This window comes from Lytechinus pictus, chromosome 17 (assembly GCF_037042905.1).
Source record: "Lytechinus pictus isolate F3 Inbred chromosome 17, Lp3.0, whole genome shotgun sequence".
Lineage (NCBI taxonomy): Eukaryota > Metazoa > Echinodermata > Echinoidea > Temnopleuroida > Toxopneustidae > Lytechinus > Lytechinus pictus.
In genome coordinates, this window is record NC_087261.1 from 829,235 (window position 1) to 855,406 (window position 26,172).

The 26,172-nt window shown below is 37.1% G+C and overlaps 2 protein-coding genes across 8 annotated transcripts in view; both read right to left on the reverse strand.

Annotated features, from left to right (window-relative positions):
- Window positions 1-290: 290 nt before the first annotated feature.
- LOC129280978 (zinc finger protein 107-like) overlaps window positions 291-26,172 on the reverse strand; it is a 49,245-nt gene continuing 23,363 nt past the window's right edge. For 2 of the 7 annotated variants that reach the window (XM_064112540.1, XM_064112538.1), the window contains one exon: window positions 22,128-25,085. In XM_064112540.1, the coding sequence (XP_063968610.1) occupies window positions 23,362-25,085 (1,724 nt within the window). In that variant the 3' untranslated portion in view covers window positions 22,128-23,361. Of the gene's footprint in view, window positions 4,403-6,557; window positions 9,382-14,589; window positions 17,272-22,127; window positions 25,086-26,172 lie in introns of those variants that run through there. The other 5 variants (XR_010296344.1, XM_064112537.1, XR_010296343.1 and 2 more) reach the window with 5 other exon arrangements.
- On the reverse strand, window positions 6,558-18,261 carry LOC129280510 (zinc finger protein 493-like). The gene is made up of 2 exons (XM_064112541.1): window positions 17,797-18,261; window positions 6,558-11,808 (listed from the first exon to the last, which is right to left on the reverse strand). Exons 1-2 carry the CDS (start codon window positions 18,209-18,211, stop codon window positions 9,674-9,676), a joined length of 2,550 nt encoding a protein of 849 aa, XP_063968611.1. The 5' UTR covers window positions 18,212-18,261; the 3' UTR covers window positions 6,558-9,673.

Sequence of the window (26,172 nt, forward strand, 5' to 3'; positions counted from 1 at the left end):
GGTCAAGGAATTCATTTTTAACAGTGAGAAGATGTATCTATGGAGCTGGTCCTCTCTGTGATCTGAAACATCACCATTCTAGCCCACCATTGACTAGACTAACAAAATGATAAAATAGAGGAGACCGATGGCGGCTAGGTACATGAAGGGTGTTAATGACCAGGGTATATAATATAACGTTTTTTTCTGAAGTTTGATTTTTTGTATACCTTAATTAGGGCCTACTTCATAAATTTGAAGATTTAATTCAATGTTGAAACCAAGAGAGAATATCTTTTTTGACATCACAATTTCGCAATTAAGAAAGTCAAACTAATTTCAGGTTGAACAACTCTGGCAGTCTCGCCTGCACACTTCCATAGTTCATTTATTAGAACCAATACAAATAATATATGTAATTAAATTTAAAAAAAATACATTAGAATGGTTAGAACCAACACGGAGCTGAAGCTTGTAAAGGTTGGCTCTTTGTATATATAGGATACATAACAAAATAATTACAATAAAATAACGGAAATATAGAATTAGAAAAAGGTAATCAATGAGGAAATACATACACACATTGATTAACAATCACACACAAGAGGCAGCAATGCACATGAACACACCCACACACCAACATTACACACAATCATTTTTTATTGCGACTGAGTCTATGTTCAATACCTACGTCTCTGTCGACTCTGTAATTATCACAAATTTTATGAAAATATCAGAATTTTGTTCATTACTCTTTTTTCTTTTACAAGATTCAAAATATTTAGCTACACAACACTAAAAACAACTCAAGATGAATGGGCTCAAAGTTGACAGTTACTACTTAATAGTTACAGCCAATTGAAATATCATAATCAATTGTCATTACCTATATTCGGTGCAAATGAGAATTAACTGCTTTAGAAATCATTGTTGTTACGGACGCTACAGATACTTTCCCTTACAAAAAAATGTCCTATGCTATTCCTGTTGTATTTCTGTGGTGTTATATGGGTAATTCTTGTGATACTGTAATATCACGTGGTGCCACAAAATACGACAGGGAAATACGACAGGGAACTACAACAGGTAACTACCACAGGTAAATACCACTGAAATACCATAGAAAATACCACAAGGATAAAACCCCAAGCAGCCCCAAGCAGATTCTTGTGGTACTTCAAATGCATACTCTATGGTAAACGTGTGATACTAAAAATACGATAGGAAATACCACAGGGACTTAAAAAGAGGGTCTCCTCAGGGTCTTAATTCCTAATGGTATCCCAGTAAGACACAATTACCACTACCATCTGTCTCAGATTGGTGATAGGAAGGCATCTGGGTGTAAATTAAACTCCATTCGAAAGCATGCACTCTAAAAATTTGAATGTTAAATCAACATTTGAAAGGAGTGACAACCTTTTCCAATTAATGTTACACCCAACCTTGTATAAAGCTTAATCCAACATTTTAAGCGTTGGGTAGAACCATTTAAAGTGGTAAATGCAACATTTAGAAAATGTTGTCACGCCTCCAACCTTTCAAATGTTTAATTAACATTTCTTTTTTAGAGTGTGGGCACCAGCCTGCCAGCCGACTGAAGGCTTGGGTCGGTAGCACCGGCCTACCCTAAAAAGGATGGTACAAACCCTCATTCCGGGTCGCACAGTGAGGCTTGATGATGGGAGGCCCATCATGCAGGTGGCTTAGCCTGGCCAAAGCCTGGGTGAGGTTAGGGATATGGAATGTGGGTAAATTAAAAATGGATGTATGTGACGAGCTGATGAGCAAGAAGGGGTACGTACGTGCGGGTGTATATTGTGATGTAATAGTGGGAGTTCTAGTGGAGAAGGAACTGCGTGAGAAGGTAGAAATGGAATGAGTGATCTGAATCGTAATGTTTTTTTTTTTAATAAACTATCACTGAATTACCCAAATTATCTCTAAGAATAACAGGAGTTATCTCATTACTTTTTATACAATATTTTAAAAAAGCTTACAAGTTTCTTTGATTTGATTTTTTATTTTTATATTCCATATTTCCGGAGTGAATACCAGGAAAGTTTCGAATTCTTTTAAAAATACAAAATTTGTAACAATAAATTATAAATTGGCAGCCACAGCAAGTAATGCTCTGAATGGTTTCTTGTTCTCGTTCCCCCACAATTGCTCAAAATAATTTTTAGCCTTTGTACTTTTAAAAGATGCAAGGTTTTGTTGTTGTACTCACTTTTCCAGGATAAGGGATCATGGTCTCAAAACCTTAATTGCTATGATTTATTTTTAATATCAATAATTTTTATTTTTAAATTTGTACTTCCATATATGAGTGGTTTAGCGTTCTTTTCCTTCTTTCAGAAACATGATGGTCTGGAAAATTCACAAGTTTTTATATTTCCCCAAAATTGATTTGACTGTACACACTTAACAGCACTGAAGACAACCACATCACATGACATCTACATCTATAAATGGATTCGTTTATGAGTTGTTAGAGCGCTTGTTTGATTGAACGCCTTACCACATTGATCACAAACGTAGGGCCTCTCACCTGTATGAATTCGTTTGTGAGTTGTGAGATGATAAGATTGACTAAATCTTTTATCACAGATACCACATACATAAGGCTTATTGCCTTTATGCATTCGTTCATGCCTCTGACAATTCTGGTGGTCTCTAAACGACTTACCACACTCTATACATAAAAACGGTTTTTCACCTGTATGGATTTGCTTATGCCTTGTAAGGTCATGTTTACGATGAAATGCTTTACTACAGTAATCACATACGTGGGGCTTCTCACCTGTATGGATTCGGTAATGCATTTTCAAATAACTGCGATCACGAAAACGGAAAAGCCATACCACATTGATCACAGATATAGGGTTTCTCACCGGTATGGATTCGTTTGTGTTTTTTTAGAAGACTTATGAAACAGAATGACAGGTCACAGTGGTCACACATATAAGGCTTCTCCCCTGCATGGAGTTGTTTATGTGTATTGAGGGAACTAGAATCATCAAATTCCTTACCACACTTATCACATACTAGTACAGATTTGACACCTGTTTGGCTATGGTTGCGCCTGGATTGTTTATGACTGAATGCCTTAATGTATTGCTTACAAACATTGGGCTTCTCGCCTCTATGGGAGTGCTTATATGGCGTGTGAGATCATATTTTTGTTTAAATGCCATATCACATTGGTTACATACATAAGGCTTGTCATCTGTGTGGATTAGCTTATGTCTTACAAGATGTCTCTCTTCAGTGAATGCTTTATTACATTGGTCACATATGTACGGCTTTTCACCTGTATGGATAAGTTTATGTTTTGTGAGATATTGTTTCATTTTGAATGCCATACCACATTGATCACATACATAGGGCTTTTCACCTGTGTGGATTACCTTATGTCTTGCGAGATATGTCGGCCTTTTGAAGGCCTTACCACATTGATCACAAATGCAAGGCTTCTCACTAGTATGGTTTCGCTTATGCAGGGTAAGAGTTTGTTTACGGCAAAATGCTCTACTACATACATCACAAACGTAGGGCTTCTCACCTGTATGGGTTCGTTTATGTTCTTCCAAATGACTTTTATTATTTAATGTCTTCCCACATTGATCACATTTATAAGGCTTTTCACCTGTGTGAGATTGTTTATGGATTGTTAGTTTACCTTGTTGATTAAATGCCTTACCACATTGATCACATTCATAAGATTTTTCATCGTTATGTATTTGTTTGATATGCCTCTCTAAATAATTCTTTGTAATAAATACTTTACCACACTGTTCACATGCATAAGGCTTCTCACGTGTGTGGATTTTATAATGCACTTTGAAATCTCCACCCTTTTTGAATACCCTAATGCATTGATCACATTCATAGGTCCTGTAACCTGTGTGGATTCGTTTGTGTTTTGCAAGATGAATGGGATAGTTAAATACCTTACCACACTGATCACAGGCATAGGGCATTCCATCTGCATGGATTCGTTGGTGACCTTTTAAAGCACGCCTATTAGTAAAGGCTTCATCACAATGATCACAAACAAAATTTGTTTCTCCTGTATTCTCCTGGTTTTGTATGTGTCCTGCACAAGCGTCACTGCGTGCGTTACATTCATAGGACTTGTCAACTCTGCAGTTACGTCTTACAAGATACGAGAATTCAAATGATGTAATCTGTGGCATAATGTGGTTTTCTGATTTGAAAGTTCTGTTGCCATCAGCTAGATGTTCATTGATATTGTCAGAGGTTTCATTCATTGGTCCACTGTATTTCGAATTGTCTCCTCTTGATCCATCTCCTGATAGGAAAACACCGGACAACCCATGTTTGTACTTGAGATGCCTTGCTAAGACAAGAGGAATGGCATAGAGTGATCCACAATACTTGCATCTATAGATCCCAGAATCTATTGCCAAAGAAACACAATAAAAATGATTGATATGGGGGTAATCCTTGGGGTGTTTCACAAGATTTAAGTATGAGTCACATGCTGAAGCGAACATGATATACAGTGCGTCCCACAAAAAACCAAACCGAGATTTAGTGATGATTTATTATAACTTTATCATAAATACAATAGACAAATGACCTACCAACGTAAAGCTTAGAATCTCCTCTTTCATCTGATACTAATTAGATTATTTATTATTCACGCATGAGTGAGCAAAAACAATTCGAAGAAAGGATGCCAAAAATCATTTGGCGGGGCGTATCTGAATTTCAAAAAGAAAGTCACATGACTAAAAAGTTCAATATCTGCTCTTTTATTTGATACTTTAATCTTAATCACAGAAAATGGTCAAGAAATAAGAAAGTTCTGGTTATTTGAAACAAGGCTTTATTTTCAATATTTTCATGAAATGAAGAGGTTTTACAGGCTAGCGTCCAGACTCGCTCCACGCTCCGTTTTGTTTACGATCAGCCATGCATTATGTCTTTTGTTATACCGTGCGATAGCTCAGTGGGATACTGGTGAAAACACGTTTATTTAATGAAATTATGGAAATACAAGCATTGTTTCGAGGATCATAACTTTTTCAATTCTTGACTATTTTCTGTGATTAAGGTATCAAATAAAAGAGCAGATATTGAACTTTTTAGTCATGTGACTTTCTTTTTGAAATTCAGATACCCCCCGCCAAATTATTTTTTGGCATCCTTTCTTCGAATTGATTTTGTTCACTCATGCGTGAATGAGGAATAATCTAATTAGTATCAGATAAAAGAGGAGATTCTAAGCTTTACGTTGGTAGGTCATTTGTCTATTGTATTTATGATAAAGTTATAATAAATCATCGCTAAATCTCGGTTTCGTTTTTTCTGGGACGCACTGTACAATACGCAATTAGTGTGTGTCCTCTTGGCATGATCTGACCAATGCAGTCATGCCTTTTATACCATGTGGAATTAGGCATTCCAGTGCAACGTTAATTAAGTCTTTGTGAAACATCCGCTAGTCAGAAAAGCATGTGACAAAACGAGCCAAAATGTGTAAATGAAGCCCGCGAAAAACTTGATTAAGAGATTTTGCACATAGAGAAAAACTTGTTATGGGGATGTTTGGAAATAATTTGGTTACGCATGTGTACAGCAATACATTTGACTGCCCCCTTCCCCCTGGATCAATGAGGTCTATCTGAGACTTTCTTTCTCCACACAACTCTGAGGTCTTCTGAAATTGATCCACGACCCTCTTTGTGAAATCATGAACTATGCTGAAAAACATGATCACGCTGAGGATCCCCAACAGACAGGCACATGTGGGACAGTGTATCGTCATTGCCTAGGAAACAACCCGACAAGTTGCTTCAATCCCATGCTTATATTACTAATTTCTCAACAATTATACAATTTCTTCCTGAATCCTTTGGCACATAATTTTCATGTGTGGAAACAAAAATTAAGGTGGTCACTTAAGTGGATTCGCTATAAACTCATTTCATCTTCATCTTTCAGATTGCAATGTTGAAACTGCCATTAAAGTCGGTGCCCATGTCAGTGGCGGACTGTGACCCGGAGGAGATAAAGCATTGGAGGGGCACAGCATTATTCAAAAACAATACAATGCCCCTCCAATGCTTTGTCTCCTCCGGGTCATGGTCCGCCACTGGCCCATGTCTTGCTGCTACTCCCATGCTTTCATTTTACAAAATGGATATTTACTTGGAAAGTTCCTGGAATTTTCCAAAATATCCAAGAATTTTTCCCATGTTCTCCAGTCTTCCATGAAATGTTATATTTTTTTTTATAAAGATGAAATAAGGCCCATAATGTGCCAAAAATTTTGAGGGGGCGAAATATGAGGGAACGGGCAAAATTGATAAGTGAGCGAAATGACTGAGCAGAAATGTTGACATTTTAATTATAAAGATCTAATTTTGTGATAGATTTTGACATATTCCGAAAATGATATAATTCTAAAAAATGATAACTTCCCAGAATTTCCTGGATTTCGGGAAGAGTGGAAGCACTGTGCTTCTGTAGTATGCATACAAGACAAAATGTACACAAAATACATAAGAAACTTCAAAGCAAAAACTACACATAACACAATTTTAAACTGATTTTCCTTTACTATTTATTTGATCACAATTCCACAAAGAATCAATTCAATCATATATTTTGTTTGATTTTCAGAATGTTTATAACAACCTATTTACTGTACATGGAGATAGAATAATAAAGTTCTTTCAATTATCAGCCAAACCTTGTTGCTTATAATTTAATACACCCCTACTGGAGGAGTTTGTTGGCACTTTTTAATTCAAATACCATTAACATTATTATATTCATACTTAGATACAACCTTTTTAATCAAACAATGAATGAATAGTCTTTTTAGGCATATATATGTAATCCCACACATGGACATTGTAAGAAAAATTGACTTTCCATAAAAAAATTCCACCATTCTATACAACAAATGATACACAGGTTTGATTGTGCATCGTTATGACTATAGTGAGCATGCAATAACAATGAAAACTCAACAAATAGTTACACGTAAATACAGACACTTACACGTACCTCTTACTCACAAAACCCACTGATGCATTCACATCTGTGCATCATTTGTATTATGTAGCACTGATCTGTCATGTGTTTGAAAATGTTTCATAGTAATTTATTCCTTACAACAAGACTTTCTATTGGAAAATTGGAAGACTAACAAAAGTGGACATCATTTCCTGTTCTGTGCCTAAATTCAACATATATTTACATTTTTAGTGGCTTAGAAACATATCATCAAGCATTTTTGTGCAGTATAAATGCCTTGATTTGAAATTTAAGGACCAATTTTCATGACTGATTTTGCATAATTTTATGTTCTTTATTGTATTATTATAACTTAAAATAAAAAGTGGAATGCCTCTGGCAGTCTCGCCTGCATTACGAGATTCGATACATAGCAGCAGCGCTGACTTTGAAAATAGCTATTGAATAATTATTCACAAAAGAAAACATTCATGATAGTTACAAACGCATCTTGTTCATGTTCACAAACATTGCCCAGAATGTTCAATTTTCAAGATAAAATACATGAAATTTCAAAATTGTTTAGCTTGCACTTCGCGCTCACACTATTTAATTAGGGCTAAGGAAATTGTTACACAATTATTTTGCTTATAAGAATAAAGCTAAGAAATTACTGTTAGAACATTGGCATTTTGCCTCCCCCCAAAAAAAAAATCACGATCAAGAAAAAAAAAGAGAAAGGAAAGGGATAATGGTGAAATGCAATTTATTTTTCAAATATTATGTCAAAATCTATCACAAACTTGGATTTTAAAAAATGTCAAAATTTTTGCTCGCTCGTAACTTCTTATTAATTTTACTTAATACGCCATATCAAGCCCCTCAAGATTTTTGGCTCATTACAACACCGGGGCAACCCCTTAAAACAAGTGGAATGCCTCTGGCCGTCTCACCTGCATCACGCGATTCAATATAGCAGCAGTGCTGATTTTGAAAACTACTATAACTCGCACAAGATGTTCAGTGATACTTGGTTACTCTTATTTCCATGTTTTATGAACTAGACCAATACACTTATAGAGATATGATGGCAATTCAACAAATACCCCCAACGTGGCCAAAGTTCTTTGACCTTACATGACCTTTGACCTTGATCATGTGACCTGAAACTCGCACAGGATGTTCAGTGATACTTGATTACTATTATGTCCAAGTTTTATGAACTAGACCAACACACTTTCAAATTTATGGCTGTAATTCAACAAATACCCCAATTTGGCCAAAGTTCATTGACCCTAAATGACCTTTGACCTTGATCATGTGACCTGAAACTTGCACAGGATGTTCAGTAATACTTGATTACTATTATGTCCAAGTTTCATGAATCAGATCCATAAACTTTCAAAGTTATGATGGTAATTCAACAGATACCCCCAATTCGGCCAAAGTTCATTGACCCTAAATGACCTTTGACCTTGGTCATGTGATGTGAAACTCATGCAGGATGTTCAGTGATACTTGATTAACCTTATGTATAAGTTTCATGAACTAGGTCCATATATTTTCTAAGTTATGATGACATTTCAAAAACTTAACCTTAGGTTAAGATTTTGATGTTGATTCCCCCAACATGGTCTAAGTTCATTGACCCTAAATGACCTTTGACCTTGGTCATGTGACATGAAACTCAGGCAGGATGTTCAGTAATACTTGATTAACCTTATGGCCAAGTTTCATGAACTAGGTCCATATACTTTCTAAGTTATGCTGTCATTTCAAAAACTTAACCTCAGGTTAAGATTTGGTGTTGACGCCGCCGTCGCCGCCGCCGCCGCCGCCGCCGCCGCCGCCGCCGCCGCCGCCGTCGCCGTCGGAAAAGCGGCGCCTATAGTCTCACTCTGCTATGCAGGTGAGACAAAAAACCAAAAATAAACTTTGAGTGGCCGAACATCGAAAATATTGGTGAAATTTTTTGAGGCCCCCTCCCCTATTGGCGGAGGCTGGATCCGCCCCTATAACATCCCATACTTTCAATTCAAAATTCTATACAGAAATTGTATTACCCTTTCATCTTCAATGGAATGAATAGTATATGGGATTCATTCTCTCTACAGAAATCACACAACAGTAACACCAATAATTATTACAAGATTTGTGATATATCCGCAAGCAAAAAAGTCCCCAAAGTGAGAGCATATCCAATGGGTGGTGCAATGGGCATGGGTTTGTTTTTTTCCATACTGGCCATAAATGAGTAATAATGAATTGGTATTAAAAGAGAGCACTAGTTTCATTAAATGCCTTACAAATTTGAGGCTTTCCACCTATATGGATTCGTTTCATGAGTTGTTACAGCAGTAATTTGACTAAATGCCTTACCACACTGATCATAAATGTATGGCTTCTCACCTGTGTGGATTTGTTACAGAGCTCCTTTACCAAATCAAGGCTCCTCTCCTTTATGGACTTGTTTCAGATGTTTAGTTAGATTTTAAACCAATAACACTAAATCCCTTACCACATTTCTAACAAATGTATGGCTTCTCACCTGTATTGATTCTATCATTTATTTTCAATTCTCCTTGAAAATCAAAGGTCTTATCACAATCATCACATTTGTAAGGCTTCTCATTGACATGGATTGTTTACGACTCGTAAAATAATGTATAATAGAAAATGCTTTACCACACTGATCACATACTTAAGGCTTTTCATCCGTATGGGTTAGTATATGTTTTTTGAGATCTTTTTTTTGACTAAAGGCCTTACCACACTGATCACAAATAAAGGGCTTCTCACCTGTATGGATTTTTTTATGTTTTTTTAGAATCCATTTACAACGAAACGCTTTGCCACACTGATCACATGTGTAGGGTGTCTCACCTGTGTGGATAAGTTTATGCGAGCTGAAACTCCGTGTACTTCGAAATTCCTTACCACACTGATCACAAACATATGGAATCTTACCTGTATGGATCCGTTTATGCTTTCCTAACGAGGGACGGTCAATAAATCCCTTACCACATTTCTCACAAATGTACGGCTTTTCACCTGTATGGATTCTATAATGTATTTTCAATTCTCTTTGATAATTAAAGGTCTTACCACAATCATCACATTTATAAGGCTTCTCATTGACATGGATTCGTTTATGAGTGATCAAATATTGTATAACAGGAAATGCTTTACCACACTGATCACATACATAAGGCTTTTCATCCGCATGGGTTGTTAGTTTATGTTTTACGAGATTTCTTTTTTGATTGAAGGCCTTACCACACTGATCACAAAAAAACTTCTCACCTGTATGGATTTTTTCATGTCCTTGAAGAACCCATTTACAACGAAATGCTTTGTCACACTGATCACATGTGTAGGGTGTCTCACCTGTGTGGATAAGTTTGTGAGTTCTTAAAGCCTGTTTTCTACGAAATTCCTTACCACACTGATCACAAATATATGGCATCTCATCTGTATGGATCTTTTTATGCCTTTTTAAAATGCTACTGTCAATAAATGCCTTACCACATTCTTCACATTCAAAAGGCCTTTCACCTGTGTGGATTCTAGTGTGTTTTGTAAATGCAGTACCACAACTAAAGGCTTTACCACACTGATCACATACATAAGGCTTTTCATCCGTATGGGTTAGTTTATGATTTTTGAGAGTTTGTTTTTGACTAAAGGCCTTACCACACTGATCACAAAGAAACTTCTCACCTGTATGGATTTGTTTATGTTGTTTTAAATAACTAGCACCCCTAAATGTCTTACCACATTCTTCACATTCAAAAGGCCTTTCACCTGTGTGGATTCTCATGTGTATTTTTAATGTAGAACTACAAATAAAGGCCTTACCACACTGATCACATACATAAGGCTTTTCACCTGAATGCATGAGTTTATGTTTTTTTAAATAACTAGCATCCCTAAATGCCTTACCACATACTTCACATTCAAAAGGCCTTTCACCTGTGTGGATTCTACTGTGTTTTTTAAAAGCAGTACCAGAAATAAAGGCCTTTCCACATTGGTCACATTCATAGGGCTTCTTCTCAGTATGAACTAGTTTATGATGTGTTAAGGAACTTCTACTCGTAAATGCCTTACCACATTGATCACATTCATAAGGTTTTTCACCTGTGTGAGTTCGTTTATGGATTGTGAGGCAACTTTTTTTATTAAATGTCTTACCACATTTGTCACATGCATATGGTTTTTCACATGTGTGTGTTCGTTTATGGACTTTGAGATTACCTTTTTCACCAAATGCTTTATCACATTTATCACATGCATAAGGTTTTTCACCAGTGTGAGTTCGTTTATGGATTTTGAGTTTACCTTTTTCACAAAATGCCTTACCACATTCATCACAGGCATAAGGCTTTTCTTGTGTTTTAATTCTTTTATGACCTTTTGAAGAACTGTTATTACTAGATGCCTCATGATAAGGTTTTTTGCCCCGATGGATTCGTTTGTGTTTTGTGAGCCTCTTACCATGACTAAAAGCCTTACTGCATATGTTCACTTTATAGGGCTTGTTACGTCTTCGGACTTGCTTGCGTCTTATAAGGTACGATAATTCATATGATGCAGTCTTTGGCCTATTCCGGTTTGGTGTTTCTGATTTCAAAGTTCTGATGTCATCAACCTCATGTTCATTAATATTGTCAGAGGTTTCCTTTATTGCTCCACTATATTTTAGAATGTCTCCCCCTGATCCAACTTCTAATAGGAAAACACCGCACAACCCATGTTTGTACTTGAGATGCCTTGCTAAGACAAGAGGAATGGCATAGAGTGATCCACAATACTTGCATCTATAGATCCCAGAATCTATTGCCAAAGAAACAAAATAAAAATGATACAAGGGTAATCTCAGTGAGATGTCAATCACAATATTGCATGTCATGCCTTATGTAAAATGTAGATATTGCGCATCATTCCAAGCAAGAAATTGATAAAGGTGATTAGGTTTGAATCAGGATATAATTATCCATAAACTTTGACAGAGGCAAAATATTGACACCTGATTTTGTTTGAAATCAATTTAAAATTTTGTTTTTACTACATGCAGGCCACTTGTCTGTTCTTACATCTGACATATTTGGTGGAGATTCCAGGCAATGAAAACTTTCATAAAGACCGAGTACTATGGTATCCTACCATTTTCAGTTCACAGATGTGCAAGAGCCAATAATTTCCTGGTCATATCATTAGGCTTGTTATAAAAAGCTGAGTAAGTGGCGGGTAAGTTAAGGTAAATTTTTATGGGCAGCCTGAGGGTAAATATTAAATGGCCATGTAAGTGGAGTGCAAGCCAAATTTTTTTTCTATGATATCATTCAAAGAAACAAAGCTTCCAAGAAATAATCACAATGGCGTTGCGATAATGACCAAGCATGCATGCAGGTCTTGAGTGGTACGTGCATGGTAGTGCTCACAGCTAGAGCTGCATGATCATCTATGCATGCAGCTGATTTTATGTCCACTAATAGCACAGAGTCGTACTCAAAAAATTTGTTCAGTTGTTGATTCTAAGAGATTATGAATGACTTTCATTTTCCCCACTGTCTCTCATCCATTTTCCCACTGTCTCTCATTCATTTTCCCACTGTCTCTCATTCATTTTTCCACTGTCTCTCATTCATTTTTCCACTGTCTCTCATTCATTTGCCCACTGTCTCTTATTCATTTTCCCACTGTCTCTCATTCATTTTCCCACTGTCTCTCATTCATTTTCCCAATGTCTCTCATTCATTTTCCCACTGTCTCTCATTCATTTTCCAACTGTCTCTCATTCATTTTCCCACTGTCTCTCATTCATTTTCCCACTGTCTCTCATTCATTTTCCCATTGTCTCTCATCCATTTTCCCACTGTCTCTCATTCATTTTCCCACTGTCTCTTATTCATTTTCCCACTGTCTCTCATTCATTTTCCCACTGTCTCTCATTCATTTTCCCACTGTCTCTCATTCATTTGCCCACTGTCTCTTATTCATTTTCCCACTGTCTCTCATTCATTTTCCCACTGTCTCTCATTCATTTTCCCACTGTCTCTCATTCATTTTCCCACTGTCTCTCATTAATTTTCCAACTGTCTCTCATTCATTTTCCCACTGTCTCTCATTCATTTTCCCACTGTCTCTCATTCATTTTTCCACTGTCTCTCATTCATTTGCCCACGGTCTCTCATTCATTTTCCCACTGTCTCTCATTCATTTTCCCACTGTCTCTCATTCATTTTCCCACTGTCTCTCATTCATTTTCCCACTGTCACTCATTCATTTTACCCACAGTCTCTTTCATTTTCCTACTGTCTCTCATTCATTTTCCCACTGTCTCTCATTCATTTTTCCCACTGTCTCTCATTCATTTTTCCAACTGTCTCTCATTCATTTTCCCACTGTCTGTCATTCATTTTTCCCACTGTCTGTCAATCATTTTCCCCATTGTCTCTCATTCATTTTCCCCACTGTCTCTCATTAATTTTCCCACAGTCTTTCATTCATTTTCCCACTGTTTCTCTCATTTTTCCCACTGTCTCTCATTCATTTTCCCACTGTCTTTCATTCATTTTCCCACTGTCTCTCATTCATTTTCCCACTGTCACTCATTCATTTTACCCACAGTCTCTTTCATTTTCCCACTGTCTCTCATTCATTTTTCCCACTGTCTCTCATTCATTTTCCCACTGTCTCTCATTCATTTTCCCACTGTCACTCATTCATTTTACCCACTGTCTCTCATTCATTTTCCCACTGTCTCTCATTCATTTTCCCCACTGTCTCTCATTCATTTTCCCACTGTCTTTCATTCATTTTCCCCACTGTTTCTCTCATTTTTCCCACTGTCTCTCATTCATTTTCCCACTGTCTCTCATTCATTTTCCCACTGTCTTTCATTCATTTTCCCCACTGTTTCTCTCATTTTTCCCACTGTCTCTCATTCATTTTCCCACTGTCTCTCATTCATTTTCCCACTGTCTTTCATTCATTTTCCCCACTGTTTCTCTCATTTTTCCCACTGTCTCTCATTCATTTTCCCCACTGTCTCTCATTCATTTTCCCACTGTCTTTCATTCATTTTCCCCACTGTTTCTCTCATTTTTCCCACTGTCTCTCATTCATTTTCCCACTGTCTCTCATTCATTTTCCCACCGTCTCTCATTCATTTTTCCCACTGTCTCTCATTCATTTTCCCACTGTCTCTCATTCATTTTCCCACTGTCACTCATTCATTTTACCCACTGTCTCTCATTCATTTTCCCACTGTCTCTCATTCATTTTCCCCACTGTCTCTCATTCATTTTCCCACTGTCTTTCATTCATTTTCCCCACTGTTTCTCTCATTTTTCCCACTGTCTCTCATTCAATTTCCCCACTGTCTCTCATTCATTTTTCCACTGTCTTTCATTCATTTTCCCCACTGTTTCTCTCATTTTTCCCATTCTCCCCCTCTCTCATTATTCCGAGTCTGTCTGTCATTTTCTGTCTCACTCATTTTATCACCCCCCCCCCTTCTTTCACTCTCACTTCTTTTTGACATCCTGCTGTACTTAGCTTATATATGACTGAGCAAACTTTAATTTCAAAAATTACAAACAACCAGTCTAATTAACATTGTATATGTGCAAATGTTCTATCATATTTATTTCTGACCCAATAAATGTAATAACATTTCTATATATCACAATTAATTGCCTCTTGACTGCATACTGAATACAATGTGTTCTATACATTTATCCCTTTTATTTGGATTTCACTCTGTAATGATTATTGTTCCAATCAATAGTGTCTTTACTTCCGCTCCTTCATATGCTTTTCACACTGCACTTTTTGTCCTTAACTTCGGGAAATTGGTGGGGCTAAGGGGGTGTCTTAGCCCCACCAATTTCCCAGGCTTAGCCCACTTCGATTTCGCACTATGTTTTAGCAAATTAGGCTAGCACGGAAAACAGTACGGTACTATCTGGCCCTGCGAAAAGGCAGGGTTCGCCGGCTTATTGCAGTGCTAAGAGATGGATGCAGTGTGAAACCAAACAGGGCTAAGGAAAGTGGGGCTAAGCATTAATAGCCAATCAAAGAAGTCACATTAATCAGACTCTATAAGGCTCTATCTGGTAAAATCATCAATATTCATGAGCTGCGTGATAGTCCAGGGTGAGGCATTAACCCTGGCTATGGGGTTAAGGATAGTACGGGGATAAGGAAATGGAATGTGAAAAGCATATCAGTTGGCAGTCTGTTCAAATACTCCCAATGCACTGGAAAATGACTTTACATTAAGTTCTTAACCATCTGGTAAAAAGCTTTAACTTGTAACATCTTGCTGAGTAGCAAATGTGATGAACATCTATTAAACATCCCATAATTTCAACTACAATTTTATACACAAATCGTATTACCTTTTCATCTTCAATGGAATGAATAGTATATGACATTCGTTCTCTCTACCAAAAGCATATACAAGTAACGCCAATAATTAAAAAGTCCCCAAAGTGAGAGCATCTCCTATGGGTGGTGAAATGGGCATAGGTTTGTTTTTTTCCATACTGGCCATAAATGAGTAATAATCAATTGGTATTAAAAGAGAGCACTAGTTTCATTAAATGTCTTACAAAATTGAGGCTTTCAACCAATATGGATACGTTTCATGAGTTGTTACAGCAGTAATATGACTAAATGCCTTACCACACTGATCATAAATGTATGGCTTCTCACCTGTGTGGATTTGTTACAGAGCAACATTTTTATTAAATGCCTTACCAAATCAAGGCTCCTCACCTTTATGGACTTGTTTCAGATGTTTAGATAGATAACCAATAACACTAAATCCCTTACCTCATTTCTAACAAATGTATGGCTTCTCACCTGTATGGATTCTATAATGTATTTTCAATTCTCTTTGAAAATCAAAGGTCTTACCACAATCATCACATTTGTAAGGCTTCTCATTGACATGGATTCGTTTATGACTCGTCAAATAACGTATAATAGAAAATGCTTTACCACACTGATCACATACATAAGGCTTTTTATCCGTATGGGTTAGTAAATGTTTTTTGAGATTTCTTTTTTGATTGAAGGCCTTACCACACTGATCACAAAGAAACTTCTCACCCGTATGGATTTGTTTATGTTTTTTTAGAAACCATTTACAATGAAATGCTTTGTCACACTGATCACATGTGTAGGGTGTCTCACCTGTGTGGATAAGTTTATGCGAGCTAAAACCCCGTGTACTTCGAAATTCCTTACCACACTGATCACAAACATATGGAATCTTACCTGTATGGATCCGTTTATGCTTTCCTAACGAGGGACGGTCAATAAATTTCTTACCACATTTCTCACAAATGTACGGCTTTTCACCTGTATGGATTCTATAATGTATTTTCAATTCTCTTTGATAATTAAAGGTCTTACCACAATCATCACATTTATAAGGCTTCTCATTGACATGGATTCGTTTATGAGTGATCAAATATTGTATAACAGGAAATGCTTTACCACACTGATCACATACATAAGGCTTTTCATCCGCATGGGTTGTTAGTTTATGTTTTACGAGATTTCTTTTTTGATTGAAGGCCTTACCACACTGATCACAAAAAAACTTCTCACCTGTATGGATTTTTTCATGTCCTTGAAGAACCCATTTACAACGAAATGCTTTGTCACACTGATCACATGTGTAGGGTGTCTCACCTGTGTGGATAAGTTTGTGAGTTCTTAAAGCCTGTTTTCTACGAAATTCCTTACCACACTGATCACAAATATATGGATTCTCACCTGTGTGGATCCGTTTATGACTTTTTAAATTGCTACTGTGAATAAATGCCTTACCACATTCTTCACATTCAAAAGGCCTTTCACCTGTGTGGATTCTATTGTGTTTTGTAAATGCAATACCACAACTAAAGGCTTTACCACACTGATCACATACATAAGGCTTTTCATCCGTATGGGTTAGTTTATGCTTTTTGAGATTTTGATTTTGACTAAAGGCCTTACCACACTGATCACAAATAAAGGGCTTTTCACCTGTATGGATTTGTTTATGCTTTTTTAAATGACTAGCACCCCTAAATGCCTTACCACATTCTTCACATTCAAAAGGCCTTTCACCTGTGTGGATTCTCATGTGTATTTTTAATGTAGAACTACAAATAAAGGCCTTACCACACTGATCACATACATAAGGCTTTTCACCTGAATGCATTAGTTTATGTTTTTTAAAATATTTAGCATTCCTAAATGCCTTACCACATTCTTCACATTCAAAAGGCCTTTCACCTGTGTGGATTCGAGTGTGTATTTTAAATAAAGTACCAGAAATAAAGGCCTTTCCACATTGGTCACATTCATAGGGCTTCTTCTCAGTATGAACTAGTTTATGATGTGTTAAGGAACTTCTACTCATAAATGCCTTACCACATTGATCACATTCATAAGGTTTTTCACCTGTGTGAGTTCGTTTATGGATTTTGAGGCTACTTTTTTGATTAAATGTCTTACCACATTCTTCACATGCATAAGGTTTTTCTCCTGTGTGAGTTCGTTTATGGATTGTGAGATAACTTTTGCTAAAAAATGCCTTACCACATTTATCACATGCATAAGGTTTTTCACCTGTGTGTCTTTGTTTATGGATTGTGAGATAACTTTTTTTACTAAATGCCTTACCGCATTCATCACAGGCATAAGGCTTTTCTTGTGTTTTAATTATTTTATGACCTTTTGAAGAACTGTTATTACTAGATGCCTTATGATAAGGTTTTTTTCCCCGATGGATTCGTTTGTGTTTAGTGAGCCTCTTACCATGACTAAAAGCCTTACTGCATATGTTCACTTTATAGGGCTTGTTACGTCTTCGGACTTGCTTGCGTCCTACAAGGTACGATAATTCATATGATGTAGTCTGTGGCCTATTCCGGTTTGGTGTTTCTGATTTCAAAGTTCTGATGTCATCAACCTCATGTCCATTAATATTGTCAGAGGTTTCCTTTATTGCTCCACTATATTTTAGAATGTCTCCCCCTGATCCAACTTCTAATAGGAAAATGCCGGACAACCCATGTTTGTACTTGAGATGCCTTGCTAAGACAAGAGGAATGGCATAGAGTGATCCACAATACTTGCATCTATAGATCCCAGAATCTATTGCCAAAGAAACAAAATAAAAATAATACAAGGGTAATCTCAGTGAGATGTCAATCACAATATTGCATGTCATGTCATGCCTTATGTAAAATGTAGATATTGCGCATCATTCCAAGCAAGAAATTGATAAAGGTGATTAGGTTTGAATCAGGATATAATTATTCATAAACTTTGACAGAGGCAAAATATTGACTCCTGATTTTGTTTGAAATCAATTGTGAATCTTGTTTTTACTAAATGCAGGCCACTTGTTTCCCGCTGTTCTTACATCTGACATATTTGGTGGAGATTCCAGGCAATGAAAACTTTCATAAAGACAGAGTACTATGGTATCCTACCATTTTCAGTTCATAGATGCGCAAGAGCCAATAATTTCCTGGTCAAATCATTAGGCTTGTTATAAAAAGCTGTGTAAGTGGCGGGTAAGTTAAGGTAAATTTTTATGGGCAGCCTGAGGGTAAATATTAAATGGCCATGTAAGTGGAGTGCAAGCCAAATTTTTTTTCTATGATATCATTCAAAGAAACAAAGCTTCCAAGAAATAATCACAATGGCGTTGCGATAATGACCAAGCATGCAGGCAGGTCTTGAGTGGTACGTGCATGGTAGTGCTCACAGCTAGAGCTGCATGATCATCTATGCATGCAGCTAATTTTATGTCCACCAATAGCACAGAGTCGTACTCAAAAAATTAGTTCAGTTGTTGATTCTAAGAGATTATGAATGACTTTCATTTTCCCCACTGTCTCTCATCCATTTTCCCACTGTCTCTCATCCATTTTCCCACTGTCTCTCATTCATTTTGCCACTGTCTCTCATTCATTTTTCCACTGTCTCTCATTCATTTTTCCACTGTCTCTCATTCATTTGCCCACTGTCTCTTATTCATTTTCCCACTGTCTCTCATTCATTTTCCCCACTGTCTCTCATCCATTTTCCCACTGTCACTCATTCATTTTCCCCACTGTCTCTCATCCATTTTCCCACTGTCTCTCATTCATTTTCCCACTGTCTCTCATCCATTTTCCCACTGTCTCTCATTCATTTTCCCACTGTCTCTCATTCATTTTTCCACTGTCTCTCATTCATTTTTCCACTGTCTCTCATTCATTTGCCCACTGTCTCTTATTCATTTTCCCACTGTCTCTCATTCATTTTCCCACTGTCTCTCATTCATTTTCCCAATGTCTCTCATTCATTTTCCCACTGTCTCTCATTCATTTTCCAACTGTCTCTCATTCATTTTCCCACTGTCTCTCATTCATTTTCCCACTGTCTCTCATTCATTTTCCCATTGTCTCTCATCCATTTTCTCACTGTCTCTCATTCATTTTCCCACTGTCTCTTATTCATTTTCCCACTGTCTCTCATTCATTTTCCCACTGTCTCTCATTCATTTTCCCACTGTCTCTCATTCATTTGCCCACTGTCTCTTATTCATTTTCCCACTGTCTCTCATTCATTTTCCCACTGTCTCTCATTCATTTTCCCACTGTCTCTCATTCATTTTCCCACTGTCTCTCATTCATTTTCCCACTGTCTCTCATTCATTTTCCCACTGTCACTCATTAATTTTACCCACAGTCTCTTTCATTTTCCTACTGTCTCTCATTCATTTTCCCACTGTCTCTCATTCATTTTTCCCACTGTCTCTCATTCATTTTCCCACTGTCTGTCATTCATTTTTCCCACTGTCTGTCAATCATTTTCCCCATTGTCTCTCATTCATTTTCCCCACTGTCTCTCATTAATTTTCCCACAGTCTTTCATTCATTTTCCCACTGTTTCTCTCATTTTTCCCACTGTCTCTCATTCATTTTCCCCACTGTCACTCATTCATTTTACCCACAGTCTCTTTCATTTTCCTACTGTCTCTCATTCATTTTCCCACTGTCTCTCATTCATTTTTCCCACTGTCTCTCATTCATTTTTCCAACTGTCTCTCATTCATTTTCCCACTGTCTGTCATTCATTTTTCCCACTGTCTGTCAATCATTTTCCCCATTGTCTCTCATTCATTTTCCCCACTGTCTCTCATTAATTTTCCCCCAGTCTTTCATTCATTTTCCCACTGTTTCTCTCATTTTTCCCACTGTCTCTCATTCATTTTCCCACTGTCACTCATTCATTTTACCCACAGTCTCTTTCATTTTCCCACTGTCTCTCATTCATTTTTCCCACTGTCTCTCATTCATTTTCCCACTGTCTCTCATTCATTTTCCCACTGTCACTCATTCATTTTACCCACTGTCTCTCATTCATTTTCCCACTGTCTCTCATTCATTTTCCCCACTGTCTCTCATTCATTTTCCCACTGTCTTTCATTCATTTTCCCCACTGTTTCTCTCATTTTTCCCACTGTCTCTCATTCATTTTCCCACTGTCTCTCATTCATTTTCCCACTGTCACTCATTAATTTTACCCACAGTCTCTTTCATTTTCCTACTGTCTCTCATTCATTTTCCCACTGTCTCTCATTCATTTTTCCCACTGTCTCTCATTCATTTTTCCAACTGTCTCTCATTCATTTTCCCACTGTCTGTCATTCATTTTCCCACTGTCTGTCAATCATTTTCCCCATTGTCTCTCATTCATTTTCCCCACTGTCTCTCATTAATTTTCCCACAGTCTTTCATTCATTTTCCCACTGTTTCTCTCATTTTTCCCACTGTCTCTCATTCATTTTCCCCACTGTCACTCATTCATTTTACCCACAGTCTCTTTCATTTTCCTACTGTCTCTCATTCATTTTCCCACTGTCTCTCATTCATTTTTCCCACTGTCTCTCATTCATTTTTCCAACTGTCTCTCATTCATTTTCCCACTGTCTGTCATTCATTTTTCCCACTGTCTGTCAATCATTTTCCCCATTGTCTCTCATTCATTTTCCCCACTGTCTCTCATTAATTTTCCCACAGTCTTTCATTCATTTTCCCACTGTTTCTCTCATTTTTCCCACTGTCTCTCATTCATTTTCCCACTGTCACTCATTCATTTTACCCACAGTCTCTTTCATTTTCCCACTGTCTCTCATTCATTTTTCCCACTGTCTCTCATTCATTTTCCCACTGTCTCTCATTCATTTTCCCACTGTCACTCATTCATTTTACCCACTGTCTCTCATTCATTTTCCCACTGTCTCTCATTCATTTTCCCCACTGTCTCTCATTCATTTTCCCACTGTCTTTCATTCATTTTCCCCACTGTTTCTCTCATTTTTCCCACTGTCTCTCATTCATTTTCCCACTGTCTCTCATTCATTTTCCCACTGTCTTTCATTCATTTTCCCCACTGTTTCTCTCATTTTTCCCACTGTCTCTCATTCATTTTCCCACTGTCTCTCATTCATTTTCCCACTGTCTTTCATTCATTTTCCCCACTGTTTCTCTCATTTTTCCCACTGTCTCTCATTCATTTTCCCCACTGTCTCTCATTCATTTTCTCACTGTCTTTCATTCATTTTCCCCACTGTTTCTCTCATTTTTCCCACTGTCTCTCATTCATTTTCCCACTGTCTCTCATTCATTTTCCCACTGTCTCTCATTCATTTTTCCCACTGTCTCTCATTCATTTTCCCACTGTCTCTCATTCATTTTCCCACTGTCACTCATTCATTTTACCCACTGTCTCTCATTCATTTTCCCACTGTCTCTCATTCATTTTCCCCACTGTCTCTCATTCATTTTCCCACTGTCTTTCATTCATTTTCCCCACTGTTTCTCTCATTTTTCCCACTGTCTCTCATTCAATTTCCCCACTGTCTCTCATTTATTTTTCCACTGTCTTTCATTCATTTTCCCCACTGTTTCTCTCATTTTTCCCACTCTCCCCCTCTCTCATTATTCTGAGTCTGTCTGTCATTTTCTGTCTCACTCATTTTATCACCCCCCCCCTTCTTTCACTCTCACTTCTTTTTGACATCCTGCTGTACTTAGCTTATATATGACTGAGCAAACTTTAATTTCAAAAATTACAAACAACCAGTCTAATTAACATTGTATATGTGCAAATGTTCTATCATATTTATTTCTGACCCAATAAATGTAATAACATTTCTATATATCACAATTAATTGCCTCTTGACTGCATACTGAATACAATGTGTTCTATACATTTATCCCTTTTATTTGGATTTCACTCTGTAATGATTATTGTTCCAATCAATAGTGTCTTTACTTCCGCTCCTTCATATGCTTTTCACACTGCACTTTTTGTCCTTAACTTCGGGAAATTGGTGGGGCTAAGGGGGTGTCTTAGCCCCACCAATTTCCCAGGCTTAGCCCACTTCGATTTCGCACTATGTTTTAGCAAATTAGGCTAGCACGGAAAACAGTACGGTACTATCTGGCCCTGCGAAAAGGCAGGGTTCGCCGGCTTATTGCAGTGCTAAGAGATAGATGCAGTGTGAAACCAAACAGGGCTAAGTAAAGTGGGGCTAAGCATTAATAGCCAATCAAAGAAGTCACATTAATCAGACTCTATAAGGCTCTATCTGGTAAAATCATCAATATTCATGAGCTGCGTGATAGTCCAGGGTGAGGCATTAACCCTGGCTATGGGGTTAAGGATAGTACGGGGATAAGGAAATGGAATGTGAAAAGCATATCAGTTGGCAGTCTGTTCAAATACTCCCAATGCACTGGAAAATGACTTTACATTAAGTTCTTAACCATCTGGTAAAAAGCTTTAACTTGTAACATCTTGCTGAGTAGCAAATGTGATGAACATCTATTAAACATCCCATAATTTCAACTACAATTTTATACACAAATCGTATTACCTTTTCATCTTCAATGGAATGAATAGTATATGACATTCGTTCTCTCTACCGAAAGCATATACAAGTAACGCCAATAATTAAAAAGTCCCCAAAGTGAGAGCATCTCCTATGGGTGGTGAAATGGGCATAGGTTTGTTTTTTTCCATACTGGCCATAAATGAGTAATAATCAATTGGTATTAAAAGAGAGCACTAGTTTCATTAAATGTCTTACAAAATTGAGGCTTTCAACCAATATGGATACGTTTCATGAGTTGTTACAGCAGTAATATGACTAAATGCCTTACCACACTGATCATAAATGTATGGCTTCTCACCTGTGTGGATTTGTTACAGAGCAACATTTTTATTAAATGCCTTACCAAATCAAGGCTCCTCACCTTTATGGACTTGTTTCAGATGTTTAGATAGATAACCAATAACACTAAATCCCTTACCTCATTTCTAACAAATGTATGGCTTCTCACCTGTATGGATTCTATAATGTATGTACAATTCTCTTTGAAAATCAAAGGTCTTACCACAATCATCACATTTGTAAGGCTTCTCATTGACATGGATTCGTTTATGACTCCTCAAATAATGTATAATAGAAAATGCTTTACCACAATCATCACATACATAAGGCTTTTCATCCGTATGGGTTAGTAAATGTTTTTTGAGATTTCTTTTTTGATTGAAGGCCTTACCACACTGATCACAAAGAAACTTCTCACCTGTATGGATTTGTTTATGTTTTTTTAGAAACCATTTACAACGAAATGCTTTGTCACACTGATCACATGTGTAGGGTGTCTCACCTGTGTGGATAAGTTTGTGAGTTTGTAAAGCCTGTTTTCTACGAAATTCCTTACCACACTGATCACAAATATATGGCATCTCATCTGTATGGATCTGTTTATGCCTTTTTAAAGTTTTACTGTCAATAAATGCCTTATCACATTCTTCACATTCAAAAGGCCTTTCACCTGTGTGGATTCTAGTGTGTTTTGTAAATGCAGTACCACAACGAAAGGCTTTACCACACTGATCACATACATAAGGCTTTTCATCCATATGGGTTAGTTTATGCTGTTTGAGACTTTGTTTTCTACTAAAGGCCTTACCACACTGATCACAAATAAAGGGCTTCTCACCTGTATGGATTTGTTTATGATCTTTTAGAACCCATTTACAACGATATGCTTTGTCACACTGATCACAAACATATGGCTTCTCACCTGTATGGATCTGTTTATGCCTTTTTAACTTGGGATGGTCAATAAATGTCTCACCACATTCTTCACATTCATAAGGCCTTTCACCTGTGTGGATTCTAGTGTGTATTTTAAATGCAGTACCAGAAATAAAGGCCTTCCCACATTGGTCACATTCATAGGGCTTCTTCTCCGAATGGATTATTTTATGATATTTTAAAGAACCTCTATTCCTAAATGTCTTACCACATTGATCACATTCATAAGGCTTTTCACCTGTGTGAGTTCGTTTATGGACTGTGAGACTAATTTTAGCTTTAAATGTCTTACCACATTCATCACAGACATAAGGTTTTTCATCAGTGTGAGTTCGTTTATGGATTGTGAGATGTCTTTGGCTAATAAATGTCTTACCACATTCATTGCATGCATAAGGTTTTTCACCAGTGTGAGTTCGTTTATGGATTGTGAGATAACTTTTTTCACAAAATGCCTTACCACATTCATCACAGGCATAAGGCTTTTCTTGTGTTTTAATTCTTTTATGACCTTTTGAAGAACTGTTATTACTAGATGCCTTATGATAAGGTTTTTTGCCCCGATGGATTCGTTTGTGTTTTGTGAGCCTCTTACCATGACTAAAAGCCTTGCTGCATATGTTCACTTTATAGGGCTTGTTACGTCTTCGGGCTTGCTTGCGTCTTACAAGGTACGATAATTCATATGATGTAGTCTGTGGCCTATTCTGGTTTGGTGTTTCTGATTTCAAAGTTCTGATGTCATCAACCTCATGTTCATTAATATTGTCAGAGGTTTCCTTTATTGCTCCACTATATTTTAGAATGTCTCCCCCTGATCCAACTTCTAATAGGAAAATGCCGGACAACCCATGTTTGTACTTGAGATGCCTTGCTAAGACAAGAGGAATGGCATAGAGTGATCCACAATACTTGCATCTATAGATTCCAGAATCTATTGCCAAAGAAACAAAATAAAAATGATACAAGGGTAATCTCAGTGAGATGTCAATCATAATATTGTATGTCATGCCTTATGTAAAATGTAGATATTGCGCATCATTCCAAGCAAGAAATGGATAAATGTGATTAGGTTTGAATCAGGATATAATTATCCATAAACTTTGACAGAAGCAAAATGTTGACACCTGATTTTGTTTGAAATCAATTGTGAATCTTGTTTGAAATCAATTGTGAATCTTGTTTTTACTACATGCAAGCCACTTGTCTCCTGCTGTTCTTACATCTGACATATTTGGTGGAGATTCCAGGCAATGAAAACTTTCATAAAGACCGAGTACTATGGTATCTTACCATTTTCAGTTCATATATGTGCAAGAGCCAATAATTTCGTGGTCATATCATTAGGCTTGTTATAAAAAGCTGTGTAAGTGGTGGATAAGTTTCAGGTAAATTTGTATGGGCAGCCTTGAGGGTAAATATTAAATGGCCATGTAAGTGGAGTGCAAGCCAATTTTTTTCTATGGTATCATTCAAAGAAACAAAGCTACCAAGAAATAATCACACTGGCGTTACGATAATGACCAAGCATGCAAGCAGGTCTTGAGTGGTACGTGCATGGTAGTGCTCTCAGCTAGAGCTGCATGATCATCTATGCATGCAGCTGATTTTATGTCCACCAATACCATGGAGTCGTACTATAAAAATTAGTTAAGTTGTTGATTCTCAGAGATTATGAAGGACTCTTTCATTTTCCCACTGTCTCTCATTCATTTTCCCACTCTCTCATTCATTTCCCACTGTCTCTCATTCATTTTCCCATTGTCTCTCATTCATTTTCCCACTGTCTCTCATTCATTTTCCCACTGTCTCTCATTCATTTTCCCACTGTCTCTCATTCATTTTACCCACTGTCTCTCATTCATTTCCCCACTGTCTCTCATTCATTTTCTCCACTGTCTCTCATTTATTTTCCCACTGTCTCTCATTCATTTTCCCACTGTCGTTCATTCCTTTTCCCACTGTCTTTCATTCATTTTGCCCACTGTCTCTCATTCATTTTGCCCACTGTCTCTCATTCA

What these genes read in the sequence shown, in the direction of transcription:
- LOC129280510 (XM_064112541.1), bottom strand. Translation starts at nt 18,211, where the DNA reads ATGACATGCAATATTGTGATTGACATCTCACTGAGATTACCCTTGTAT. An exon ending in CAGTAAGGCTTTTAGTCATG is followed by an intron (nt 11,809 to 17,796) that starts GTAAGAGGCTCA and finishes CTTTGGCAATAG; the next exon opens with ATTCTGGGATCTATAGATGC.